General features: G+C 43.1%; 1 protein-coding gene across 1 annotated transcript in view; it reads left to right on the top strand.

Moving 5' to 3' along the window:
* Window positions 1–14862, top strand: part of SMG1 (SMG1 nonsense mediated mRNA decay associated PI3K related kinase) — a 302694-nt gene that overhangs the window by 78920 nt on the left and 208912 nt on the right. The window contains exons 17-20 of the mRNA XM_068125825.2: window positions 5158–5245; window positions 5331–5432; window positions 7346–7495; window positions 7871–8106. Of these exons, the coding sequence (XP_067981926.2) occupies window positions 5158–5245; window positions 5331–5432; window positions 7346–7495; window positions 7871–8106 (576 nt within the window). The remainder of the gene's footprint in view (window positions 1–5157; window positions 5246–5330; window positions 5433–7345; window positions 7496–7870; window positions 8107–14862) is intronic.

The following is a 14862-nucleotide window of genomic DNA, read 5'->3' as shown; positions in this document are numbered from 1 at the left end:
CCAGCAAATCAACAGTCGACTACTGCACGCCTATCCACCAACCGATCACAGACAACGCAGTTGTTCGTGAGCTACTGAAGCGTTCCGAGGCAGCAACTGCTGAGGTGGGTCAGAGATGGGTCCTGAATACATTTGATCTGGGTGTCTGCATGAAAGCCCTTCCCATCATCTGGCGCTGGCCAAATGAATTTGCTAGTCATGTAGTAACGATTGGACCCTTCCACACATCCATGAACTACATCGGGATGCTCACTGGACACAAGATGCGTGGTTCTGGATATGCAGAGATTCTCTTTGAGGCACAACTAGTAACAAGTGGATCTCTCAAAGGTGTTCTCAGTGGAAAGGCCTACGCAAAGTCCCTCTTTTGCCTCAAAACAGTGTGTGAGGCAATGGAGAGGCTGTTGATGGAGAGATTCACTGAGGAGGAGAACATCATGATCTCTGACCCTGCTGTGCTTCTCAGAATGACCCAGTCTTGCAACCGAGAGCACCTCGATGAAGCCCTCAAAGACCCCTCAACTCTACTCCTCATCAAAAATTTGCATAAAATTTGCATAATTTTGCATAAAATTTGCAGCAGTAATTTGCATAAAAATGGTATGTGGGACATTTTTTCAGCTTGGGGCCATAGCTAGTCATTTTCTACACATTTTTTCCAATCTAGAAACACTGATTAGAAGTATATCTCCGGGGGGTGCAGGGGGACCTAGTCTTCCTACTAGACTATATATATATATATATATATATATACTTTTTTTTTTGCCCCTTATATTATCGCGCTCCCTCGTCGTTATAATCCAACTACCCTATAGGTATACAGTCGTCCCTCGCTATATCGCGGTTCACTTTTCGCGGCTTCGGTACATCGCGGGTTTTTCTCGCTAGTATATGTAAAATTATATCGTGGATTTTTCGCTATATCGTGGGATTTTGCGGTATAAATGTATTTTTATATACTATTATTTTAAATATTTTTGTGGTAAAATAAGCATTTTCTAGCCTACAAAATTAAAAAACGTAAAGAAATAAGAAAAATACAGTAATTAAAACATATTACAAGAAATAAAATACTGTACATAGTGTACAGTAGAAGGGTAGACAAAGAGACAAAGAGTCGTGCGTATGGAAAACGCAGATGCGGCAGCTTCCATTTGCGCTAGTTACCCACGTAATGGGTAACTGTAATGCTCTTTCTGGCTGTGCAGTACATTCATCATCGTCATCACCTTCATCGTCATCAGTACTGCACAGCTAATTCATCATCATCTTCATCACGCAAGTTGTAGTATTGAAGAGCCGGGGCTCTTGCTTGATACGGACGAAATGACGGGCAAGACACAAACTCGTCCGAGAAGATATTTATTCTCAAAACCAACTCGGGAACACTGAAAAGCCCGTTTATCGGGCTGCATTATAAAGCACAACCAGAAACCGAAAGCCACGCCTCTCAAGCGTGGCGTGCTTCGTTGGTCACGTGATCAACAGGTGTAGCTGATTATACCCGCAAAGCGCGGCACGTTTTAGCGGTTACGTGACCAGCCACTCTCGCGCCGGGGATCCCCGCCGGTGACGTCACCGGCTGGAGCAAGGAGATTCTGATGCTGGTCTTGCTTGGGGGACCCATGGGTAGCTACAGTATCTTCAATGGTGAGTACCCATTAGAATTTTATATGTTGTTAAAATTACGTATGTTTAAGAGTGTAAAAAGTGTTTAAGAGTATAGGAAGTGTTTATAAGAGTATGGGAAAGGTTAATAAGAGTGTGGGGAGGGTCATAAAGCTTTAAAATATATATAAATAATAAAATAAAAATATGGTCGCTACTTCGCGGATTTTCGTCTATCGCGGTGGGTTCTGGAACGTAACCCCCGCGATAAACGAGGGATCACTGTATATATATATATATATGTATATATATATATATATGTATATATATATATGTATATATATATATGTATATATATATATGTATATATATATAGATATATAGGTATATATAGATATATATGTAGGTATATATATATATATAGGTAGATATATATATATATATATATATATATATATATATATATATATATATATATATATATATGTAGATATATATATTCTTACGTATCTCGGTTTCGGCACCCCTTACCGAGGGGGGTTTAATCCTCTCGTCTTTTAAGCTGGCCGTCCGAGTCCTGGAACTATCTCGCCACTTCCGGTCAGCGCTGAATAGGGTAGTAGGCCAATTATTCCTATGACCTAAGTACCAGCGCCTTCCGGTAAGCGAGGAAATGAGCCCCGCCCGAGCCGCAACTGTAATGGACACGCCGAGCGAAGTGAGCCACGACTCAGGCCGTTAACAAGAGACTAAACCCGATTATAAAGCGTTGGCCAAATCGTGCCACAGGTATTCACTCGAAAGAAAAGACTAAAGCGATCGGGGAAGAATGAAACCAAAAGGGTAAGAATGAAACCAAAAGGGTAAGAAATAACAGACATTTATTAATTATTTACAAAACCAAAGAAACCAAAGGAGAAACGTAAGCAATATACAGAAGAAGAAGAAGACATGGGGCAAGCCTTAAAACAGTCTTAATTATCAACGCCCAGACAGAACAAACACAGACTTACACGAAAGGGGAATAGCAGGCAGGAATCACTGGAAGAAGGAGAAGGAGAATATATATATATATATATATACATACATACATACATACATACATACATACATACATACATACATACATACATACATACATACATACATACATATATATATATACATACATATATATTGTTACGGTTTTTAGAACCTTCACACATATATACACACACACACACAGTGCGTGTCAAAAAAAAAAGGCAATCCGAATTCAAGGGGTTAATATGCAAAGGTTATTTATTTTGACAATTTACACGTGGTTTACTAATTAAGAGGAGATCCTCAGCTTTCCATTGATACCTTCCATGCATCATTGCTGTCACACATGACCGAGTACATGTTCATTGAAAATGACAAGTTCAAATCGCATTTTTACAAGTTTGGCTAATCGATGCAAGTCAGGATAATTGGTGCAAAATGAACGTCAGATATGAACTTTTCTCAGGAATGATTGGCCTTTATGCACCCACACCTTCAACATGTCCACCTCCACTTTCAACACAAAGCTCACAGCGGCGCAGCATGCCCTGAACTGCTCGTCTCTCCATAGCCGGGTCATTGCGCAAAGCATCCACTTCATGTCGAATACGGCCCTGCAATTCGTCAAGATCACGGGGAGGAGTTACGAACACCTTTTTCTTTGAATGTCCCCAAAGGAAATAATCACATGCTGTGAGGTCAGGTGATCTTGGCAGCCATTCCACTGCATGGTTGTGGGCGATGACTCGGTCTCCAAAGAGTTCCCTCAGTCGATCTCGGACAGCGATAAGACGATGTGCTGGGGCGCCGTCTTGGGCGTCTTGGGCGTCTTGGGCCCATGAGATATCTGAAGACCACAAACCTGTCGCTCAAAGTTCTCCTCCAGCTGCGGTAAAACTTCATCATTGATCATCTGCAGATACCTGTTTCCATTGACATTCCTTTGAAAGAAAAATGATCCGATCACCTGACCACTTCCACAAAGTCCCAACCAAACAGTCCACTTTTGTCGATTCATGTTGGTGTCAAAATTAAATTCCGGGGGTTGTCCTGTCAGTGCATAATCAAGAACATTATGGGTATTGACCCTGCTGTCCATGGCGAAAGCAGCTTCGTCGACGATAAGGAGATACCACAGGAAATTGACGTCTGCTTCACAACGTGCTATCAACCATCTGGCAAGCACCAGCCTCCTGGCAAAATCCCCTGGCGTAAGTTGATGCCGGATGTGAATCTGATATGGATGTTGGTGGAGGTCCAGTCTTGTGATTTGGTTGAATGTTGCTGAAGGCAATCCCGTCCCATGTCGTCTTGCGCTGGTATCCCGAGGATGCTCCAAAACTTGCAGCCTCACTGCTGCAATGTTCATTTCCGATCGCCCAGTGCGCCTCCTACCAGAATTCTCCTTGTTGCGGTTGAGGGTCGTGCCATGCTCTTGGTATTTTCTAACATTCGCCCAGATGATTTTGGCTGCTGGAGGCTCCCGTTCTGGGAAACGTTACCTGAACGCATCACGAGTTCGCTGCAAACTTCTAGTTTGGTGAAAGGTTGCAACCATGAAGGTCCGCTGTTCAGTCGTAAGTTGACCCATCTTTTCAATGACTCAGACTGTCTCTAAACCCATACACTGTAGGCCCATCTTAAATACCCATCTTAAACAAAGGATGACACAACCTACGATTACCAGACCAGCTTAACAATTTTACATAATAAACTTGGCAGTCGACAAGTAATGCGTCCATTTCAAACTGTCTTGCACCGATTAGCCAAACTTGTAAAAATGCGATTTGAACCTGTCATTTTCAATGAACATGTACTCGGTCATGTGTGACAGCAGTGATGCCTGAAAGGCATCAATGGAAAGCTCAGGATCTCCTTATAATTGGTAAACCACGTGTAAATTGTCAAACTAAATAACCTTTGCATATTAACACCTTGAATTCGGATTACCTTTTTTTGATTGTGTGTGTGTGTGTGTGTGTGTGTGTGTGTGTGTGTGTGTGTGTGTGTGTGTGTGTGTGTGTGTGTGTGTGTGTGTGTGTGTGTGTGTGTGTGTGTGTGTGTGTGCGTGCGTGCGTGCGTGCGTGCGTGCGTGCGTGCGGACGGATAATAGTTGTTGTATATTGATAGACAGCGGTTAGGGTACCATCTTGGGATCTTGACTTCAAATCCCGGTCGATCGCTGAATTCACGCCAGGGGGGTTGACATCGCCTGTCATCCTTCCGAGGTCGGCAAATTGAGTACCAGCCTGCTGGAATGAATGATCCCGGTGTGTACCCCGATTTAGAATAGGTACACCGTATCTCTGCATCGTAAGAGGCGACTAAGGGTTGGCATCAGGAAGGTCATCCGGCCATAAAAGCATTGCCTCAAAGAGGGAACCATGATTGTCATAGGGCCCGCAAGGCTAACCCCCACTCTAGTGGGGAAAATCACCTTAAAACGATCATTCATATATATCCATTTCATTTTCCTGCGTTCAATTGAACTATTTTTTTCACATGCTGTTTTGATTTCCAACCCAGCCAACCATGAAGACCATGTGTTCTGCATCAAAGCGTGTGATAGCCTTCAACTGCTCGCTCCATCACTCCCTTTTGACCTGGCACAGCGGTAGGTGCTCCATAAAACTTGTACAATCGGAGAATGTTGTCGGAATTTTTGCGCTTTTATAATACCTGATGGTGTGACTTTGTAGGTGCTTAGATGTGTGCTGGGGCCAACTGCTGCATACAGATCCACAAGTGCGGCAGTCTTTTACTCAGCTCCTGCGCAGTTTGCGGCTCGATGTACTACTCAGGTAAGCTTTGCAAAAAAAATAAAGCATTACATAATGTAATTGAATTAATGTTTATTCTTCCAATCTTCAATTTTCTTTCCTCTGTTTTATCACTGGGCTTCTTTCCAAGCTCTTGATTGGTAGAATTGCCCTTGTTAGCTCTGGAAGATCTGGAAGATGCTTGTTGATTTTCAGCGTCGAAATAAAAAAATAAAAAACTGCATTTGTGTGACTTGCCTAATGTATGGATCAATATTTTGCAAAGTTGCATGCCTCTCTGTGCTGTGGTCACTTTTGAGTTATTGCATGTTTTTTATGACCCACAGGAGACGGGGTTTTGCAATCGTGTGTGTGTGTCTTGTGTCGTTTTTGTCGTATCGTTTTTGTGGTGTATCTTGTCGTTTTTGCCGTTTTTGCTATTGTCATCAAATTTTAAACAAAGCTTTATTATGAGAATATGGAGAATGCTAATTATTAGTTAGGTCAAAGGTCAACGTCACATGAAATCATCAATTTGCATCCACTTAATCCGAAATTTTAAGAACTAGTGAGATACCCGTGCTACGCACGGGTGAGAGGCCAGAGGCAAACAGGCAATGCAGATACGGCAAATGCTATAGCATGAAACCAATAAATTCCACATTCCTGTAGCACCTTCAGTCGCACATCAGACATGGACTTCAAGTTTGTGAAGGACTTCCATGAAAAACGTACCCATTCGCAAACAAGCGGGTACGTCCGCATATAGACACATCGATCGTGGGTCTGTGGTGAATCTGCATATGGCGATCCGCGAAGTTCACGTTCAGAAAGTAGAAACCATCAAGGCATGTCGTCATTCACTTGAACTCGATATCTTTTTTCATTCCAAACAACATATCTCCAATCACAAATTAATCACAAAATAAACTTTTAACAACATTGATGTTTCCTTCATTGTAAAAACTACCAAGTCAACAGTTAAAAGGATTTTGAGCCGATAGGTGTTACGGCCTCGGCAAGATCGATGGAGACAGCGATCTGTTGGCTTATACACCGCCCAAATAGCTATGTGGAATTCTCTCATGTAGAGATTAAACTCACTTGTTTGAACTTTGGCCGAGGTCATTATTTACTTTTAATGATGTTTACATATGAATCAAAAAGAAGATAATTGGTTTTGGGTCGTCCTTTCCGCATATCTCGTGGGATTGTGAGTTGTAGAGACGGCCGTGATGGCGGGGAGGGGGTTGGCATTCTCTCAAGCAGGGATTTAACCCATGTCCTTATAAAAGGTGTTTGTCCGAGGTCACCGGGTCCGATCGGTGCAGCTGTGCAGCGATCGGTGCAGCCGTTTGTGCGGCACCCAGGAAAATAACGTTATGCGGGAGTCCAAACCTGAAAATGCTGGAGGCCAAAGCTGAAATTGGAAAAACAATATAGCCTATTTTACTCCAGGAGATCCCAGGATTACCCACCCAAAATATCGTTGCGATCGGTTCAGCCGTTTTTGCGGTACCTTCGAACGGACAGAGGCGGATGGACATTTGGTGAATTATAGTAAGATTTGCATATTTTTTATTTTCTTTATTATTTAATGCAAATTATTTTAATTGTTATTAATATATGCATATGTTATATTAGTGTTGTATATATTATTATTTGCACATATTAGTAAGAAGCAAGTGTTGGGTTGCAGAATTGGTTCACTAATCAAAAGCTAGAAGCTAATTATTATTTTTTAGATCTGAAGCTGAAAGGTCAAGGCTGCATAAAATCGTTAATTTTCATTTTGTATTTTTTTTTTGATCTGTCGTTGGTATTTTGAGCATACGGAAGAAGAAGACATCTGAATACAGACTGATGCGGATGGGCTTTGCATTTTCATATGCTTTCTAGCTAATAATGTAATTGTTATTCTGATAACTTTCCACTTTTTCTTTTCCTTGCAATAGTGTGGATCAGGATTGTGATTGTAAAGAGCGGAAGGTTTTATCAGGGCTTCTGCACACTCACATGGGCCGTCAAGCCACTGGCACCTTTCACTCGCGGGAATTTACAGACATCATGGCCTTTGTGCTGACTGGCAATGTGATACGCTTGGGGTATGTACTTTTTATTTATATTTATATATATTTTTGGTATACAGAATCGAGGCTCGTGTGAGAGCTAACACTTCCAACTTACTGTAACAACTTAAGATAAGCGTGGAATTGGTGCTCCACGAGGCTCAACAAAGAAGCATGTTTTGACTTTGTGTGGCAAGTGTAATGGCTGTTGTGCGTCTTTTCCTCGGGGTGACAGCAGATCCTTGGGTTGATTCTCAACTCAAAGCAGCTGTGGTTTTACATTGTTTTGCATACCACTCTGTCCAACACTCGATTTGCCTCAATTTTGTGATACTATGTACTCTTATTGTTTTTTTTTGTTTTTTTTGTGTTCTCTCCTCACCCCTTACCCCTCTCTTACCTATTTTAAAGGAAAGATTATTGGCTGAAACGATTGTACCAAAGCTGTCAGCGCCTTCCCAATGGAGGGAGAGAAAGATTGCCTGGGTCTCCCAACAGTGAAATGTCTGATGGGTTCCCGCCTGAACTACAACAGTCAGAAGTAGCGCTATGGTTGTGGTCCATGTGGGAGGCTGCACAGTTCACCGTGCAAGCAAAGCTGAGAACACCATTGGGTCGTGCCCAGGATACCTTCCAAGCCATCGAAGGTGAGCCATGTTTGAGACTTTCTTCACTTCGTTTTACTGAAGGTGGTCAAAGTGGTAATCTTTGCTTCTTTTTTTTTTTTTTTTTTTTCTTCCCCCAATTATCTGAATAAACACTGCACAAGATTCTTTTGGCTCTTCAAGGGCCCAGGGTGCCCTTTTTCATTTTTGGAATCTCTTTTTGTGCTTTGTATTTTTAATTTAAGATGCAGCATTGTATATGTCGTAGCTATAGTGTAAATACTTGAAGGTGAGTTTGCTTGTAACAGCATTACTATGAGTTTGTGTGTAGTGTTCGTTATACTGTATTTTACTGTTCTGTGTGGTTCTATTTCACACCTTTGCTGTTTGCATCATTTTTAATAATGAATGCAATTTGTCACAGGCTTAATATGTCCAGTTTAATTTTTTACTGGCGGTCTGTTTTTTTTTTTTTTTTTTTTTTTTTTTTTGTATACAAGATCGAGGCTCGTGAAAGAGCGAACATTAATCACACAGAAAGACAAACAGACACATAAAACAAATAACATCGGGAGCGGTAGACAAGATGGGGAGAGAGGGGGAAGGACACAAACACAACATTTGAGAGCAGGGACCGAGAGACATGGAGACATCGAGAGATCTGTGGGAGGGAGAGGGCTTTGGGGGGGAGGCATGTGAAGGGGGGGGAGGCATGTGAAGGGGGGGGGGGGGGTGGGAGAGGTATAAACATATGGACACTGCCAGGATTTCCAGGAAATAAGTTGGAATTTCAAACAAGGTGGATCTGGGGTGAATTAGTGGGGGTAGAAAAGATCAAGGTTATGGATGGGGGAAGATAAGAGATGGTGGTGAACAGCTGTTTTAAAGACCTGGAGGGAGGAGAGGGATTGAAGGGAGTGTGGGAGTTTGTTCCACAGGCGGGAGAAAAGAGGAATGAAAGAGTGAAGGTGAGCAGAGAGCCGAGATTTCGGCAGTTTAACCATCAGAGGGTTGCTGGCAGATCTTGTGCGACCTGTAGGAATATTTGGGGGACAGAGCACAGAGAGAGCTGGGGGAGCAAGGCCGGAGAGGAGTCGGTAGAAGACAGAAAGACCACCTACCTGCCTGCGGTGAGTGAGTGAAAGGCCCTCAGAGATAGCTTCATCGCGGGAGATTCCAATGATTTTGAAAGCTTTGGATTCAACAGCGTGAAGCCGAGCCAGGTGTGAGGCAGGAGCACCAGCCCATAGGGGAGAACAGTATTCCATAGAGCTGCGGATGAAAGCCTTGTATGTGGTGAGGAGCTCAGGTGTGCCGAGGAAGGACTTCGCACGACGGAGGATGCCCAGTCGGCGACTGGCTTTGGAGGCCAGCTTGGAAATGTGGTTTTCCCAAGAAAGATCATGGCAGATAGTGAGACCCAAAAGCTTGAGTGACAGAACTTCTTGGAGAGGATTGTTGAGAAAGTAGATGGGAGGGTTGTCCAGTCGATCTTTTCGGAGAGACATAGTAAGAGAGTGAGATTTGGCAGGATTGAAAGACATGTTCCACTTGTTTGACCAGTCTGTGATTTTGTCCAGGTCTTCAGAGAGTGAGGAGGCTGCAGACTGCCGATCTGAGGGAAGAGGAATGGAGCGGCAGAGAGTGGAGTCATCAGCAAAGAGATAGAGAGGATTTTCCAGAGAGTCAGAGAGATCATTGATAAAGACCAGAAAAAGCACAGGACCCAGCACACTTCCTTGGGGAACTCCAGCCTGAACAGGAAGGGGAGATGAGAGAAATCCATTCAGGGCCACACGTTGACTACGACCAGAGAGGAAGTCCGCAAGCCATGCATGGAGATTTCCATGGATACCATAGGAGGAGAGTTTGGTGAGCAGAGCTGGGTGCCAGACCGTATCAAAGGCTCTTGATATGTCAAGGGAGACAGCTCTGATTTCCTGTTTGGCATTGAGGACCTCCATCCATTGTTGAGACAGCAGAAGCAGAAACAGTCCCTGTTAATCTTCATATTCATGTAATTGTCCTTTTACGATTTTTATTTCACTGTTTTTGATGCTTCATAAATGGGATAACGCTGGAGCCTTCACTGTACTTATATATTGTGTCCTGTGATCAATGTTTGGATTGGCGTTCACACATCGCTCATGATGCTGTGGATGGCGATTCTTTCTGCATAAATATGTATGATGTAGCGCTGCTCCTCGTGGAGGTCGTATTAAAAGTTGTAATGAGCAAGCATCGAAAAATGCAAAGCCTGTCCCTCTTCCGCTTTATACTCTAAGTTAACTTGAAGAAAACAACAGCTAAACAAACAAACAAACAAACAAAAATAAAAAAGTAAAATTTATTTATTGGCGTTCTCCATATTCTCGAAAAAAATATTTGTTGAAATTGTGATGGCAAATGCTGAAATGGTAGAGAAACATGGAAGCGATGACAAAACCTGGCCGTCTCGCTCTGCACGGTGGACAGGCTGACGAGGCATATTTGCACTTAATGTGACTTTTCCCTTTGACATTTTGAAGTAATTATTAATTAAATCTTCTCCATATTCTCATAAACACGGTTTGTTGTCCCCCATCGCACCATGGAGCGAAAGGGGGACTATGGTTTTCCCCTCCGTCCGTGTGTGCGTCCGTGCGTGCGTGCGTAAGCGAAGGACTGAATTCTAATTTGTTGTGTGGGTGCAACCCACATCAAAATCCAAGATGGCCGCCGCCATGTATGTCTGAACCTTGTGAGTGGAATATCTTTAAAAATAAGTGAAGTACCAACTTCTAATCTGGTGTGTGGTGTATCTTGGCATAAGGAAGAACGCTATTGAAAATTGGGTCGCCACGTCCAAATCCAAGATGGCCACCGCCATGTATGTCTGAACATTGTGAGCGGAATATCTTGAAAAATAAGCGAAGTACCAACTTCTAATCTGGTGTGTGGGTGTATCTGGGCATAAGGAAGAACGCTATTGAAAATTGGGTCGCCACGTCAAAATCCAAGATGGCCGCCACCATATATATTTCCGAACCTTGTGAGCGAAATATTGTGAAAAATAAACGAACTACTAACTTCTAATCTGGTGTGTGGGTGTATCCAGGCATAAGGAAGAACGCTATTGAAAATTGGGTCGCCACGTCATAATCCAAGATGGCCGCCACCATATATATGTCTGAACCTTGTGAGCGAAATAGCTTGAAAAATAAACGAACTACTAACTTCTAATCTGGTGTGTGGGTGTATCTACGCATAAGGGAGAATGCTATTGAAAATTGAGTCGCCACGTCAAAATCCAAAATGGCCGCCTTGCATCTTCCACTTTGTCAACTCGCATCACTTCAACGACGGGGGACCTAGGCGTAACGCTTGTTGAAACTGGCAAAGCTCAAACGGTAAAAAGGTTATTAGTCCAGTCAAGTTAGCTATATTTTCACAAAGCCCACCACTTATTGCAACAGAAACGAAACGTGTTGGAATTTGTTTAGTTTGGTACCCCAAATGATATATCAAAAGTCTTGTAAAGTCTTTGGAGTGGAACAGTATTTTTTTCTTAATGAAATTCTTAATTCTTAATGAAATGGTTGGACAACCTGTGCTCAAGCATTCTTTCAAGAGGAAAGCCCAAGCTGTAACCTATGACTCAAAGGCGCAGTCAAGGTCGGCGATGCCGAAGTCCAGATGGATCCTCTACTTCTATTCCAACGGCTCATCATCTCAGGATCTCAGGCAAATGGTCTGGCCAATGCACTGACCTATGAACTCTAACTATCCCCCAGTATTATTTGAAGGAAAGGACAGACTCTTAAAAGCCGTGAAGCCACAACTAGCTGATGCTATCTGGTCTAAAGTACCACTAGAACCACCACCGAGTCAGAATTTCAAATACGTACTTGATGGAGGCACTCTTCTCCATCGCATTCCCTGGCAACTTGGTGACACATATCGCAAGATATTACAGGACTGCAGCAATTATGTGACAAAGCACTATGGCCAGGCAGTGGTCGTGTTTGATGGGTACGAGGCAGGGCCTTCAACGAAGGACAGCACGCATCAGCGCCGAGTGGGATGAGGGCTGGAAAGTGACGTTCAATCTTTCCATGAAATTGCAGATTAGAAAGGATGACTTTCTAATCAAGAGAACAAGCAACGGTTCATTGGCCTTTTGGGCGAAAATATAGCCACGCGTGGTTGTGAAATAGCCTATGCCACAGGGGACGCTGATGTACTTATTGTGCAAGCGGCAGCAAAAGTCTCAGAAACCTGTGAAGCAGTCCTCAGGTGTATGGGAGTTAATTTGATATGGAACAAACTTGGGAGCACATCTGTTGGAATATCCTTTTCGTACATGCCTTCCTTGGGTGTGATACGACATCCAGGTTATTTGAGATTGGGAAAGCAGCTGGATTGAAAGTTGTAAAAGAGAATGAGACATTCCGTGAACAAGCTGAAGTATTCAGAAGTGTGAAGTCGTCGACGGACCAGGTCATTGCAGCTAGTGAGAAGGCCATGACCATTGTGCAGAAAGGGAAGCAGACTGACCACCTTGATACCATGAGATATCACTGCTTCCAGGAGCTAGTCACCACCAGAAAAAAGGCCATCCACCCCAACATGTTGCCACCAACGTCTGCAGCAACGAAGTACCACAGCCTCAGAGTGTTCCATCAGGTCCAACAGTGGCAGGGGAATGCTTTGCAGGCTGAAGATTGGGGTTGGAAGCTTTCTGAAGGACGATTGAAACCAGTGAACTCAGACTTTGGCCCTGCCCCTCAATCACTTCTGGAGCTTGTGAGATGCACCTGCAAGACTGGCTTTTGGACATTACGGTGTGGGTGCAGCCGACAGGGACTGAAATGTTTGTCTGCTTGTTCTGGATGCAGTGGCATTTGTCAAAACATGTCGACTCATGACTTGGATGATAACGAGGACAGTGGCAGTGAAATGTGAGTTTTCGAGCAGTACTTCTCTGAGGTTCGATGAGCTTTTGTGTTGACTTGTGGTTCATGTACTTTCGGTTACCCCCCAAAATGCTACTCATGGCCACTTTCGGATCTTCATTCGGTTTCCATTGAAAGGACTGATGCCAAAAACATTCGTTTGGGTGGATTATGATGAAATAATGAGAAGCTGTGCCATATTGTAATTCTGGGATGCTGGTCAAAGTTTGGGGTGGGGGAGGAGGAGGGGGGGTGGTGGGGGGTGTACCCTGAATGTGGGCATTAGAAGACAGTGTTTTAAAATGTTTCCAAATGAAAGGTCGACTCCAGAAACATTGGTAAAGACACCAAGTTTGTGGGGGTATGATGAATGGTTGAGAAGTTATGCACATTTGTAATTCTGAGTTGTGAAGCAACGGGTTTGGGGTAGGCGTACCCCCATATATGGCATAAGGAATCATCCAACACTACTTTTCGTACTTCCACATGAAAGATTGCCCCTGAAAACCTAGGAAAAGGTGTTGATTTTGTTGGTTTATCTTGAAAATTGGCCGAGTTATACGTTTCTGAAAATTCGGCATTTTAATGGAAAACGAGTTAAAATCGACAACTTTCATCCACGAAATTCACCATGTTCCACTCCAAAGACTTTACAAGACTTTTCGTATGTTTTAAGGTTGACCTATCTTAGACAGATACATGTGGTTTCATTTCTGTTGCAATTAGTGGTGGGTCTTGTTGTATATTGACTGGACTATATGGCCTGGACAGGCAAAGATGGTCACACACACACACACACACACACACACACACACACACACACACACACACACACACACACACACACACACACACACACACACACACACACACACACACAAACACACACACACAAAAACACACACACACAAAAACACACACACACAAAAACACACACACACAAAAACACACACACACAAAAACACACACACACAAAAACACACACACACAAAAACACACACACACTAAAACACACACTAAAACACACACTAAAACACACACTAAAACACACACACACACACACTAAAACACACACTAAAACACACACTAAAACACACACTAAAACACACTAAAACACACACTAAAACACACACTAAAACACACACACTAAAACACACACACTAAAACACACACACTAAAACACACACACTAAAACACACACACTAAAACACACACACTAAAACACACACACTAAAACACACACACTAAAACACACACACTAAAACACACACACTAAAACAAACACACTAAAACACACACACTAAAACAAACACACAGCCGCATACACAGCCGCATGCTGTCACATGTACATACACACATGCTGTCACATGTACATACACACATGCTGTCACATGTACATACACACATGCTGTCACATGTACATACACACATGCTGTCACATGTACATACACACATGCTGTCACATACATACAATACATACACATATACACACACGCTGTCACACACACACGCACACAAACATGTGTGCGCTGTCACATAGATACACACACATACACACACGAGCTGTCACATACACACATACGCTGTCACATACACACATACGCTGTCACATACACACATACGCTGTCACATACACACACACACACACACACACACACACACACACACACACACACACACACACACACGTGCGCTGTCACATACACACATACACTGTCACATACACACATACGCTGTCACATACACACACACGCAGTCACATACACATACACACATGCTGTCACATACATACACACACACACGCACGCTGTCACATACATACATACATACATACACACACGCTGTCACACACGCTGTCACATAC

The sequence above is a fragment of the Myxine glutinosa genome, chromosome 10, assembly GCF_964187855.1.
Source record: "Myxine glutinosa chromosome 10, kmMyxGlut1.1, whole genome shotgun sequence".
NCBI lineage: Eukaryota > Metazoa > Chordata > Myxini > Myxiniformes > Myxinidae > Myxine > Myxine glutinosa.
The sequence above is the reverse complement of the archived record's forward strand: the minus strand, read 5'-3'. Positions and strand labels throughout refer to the sequence as shown.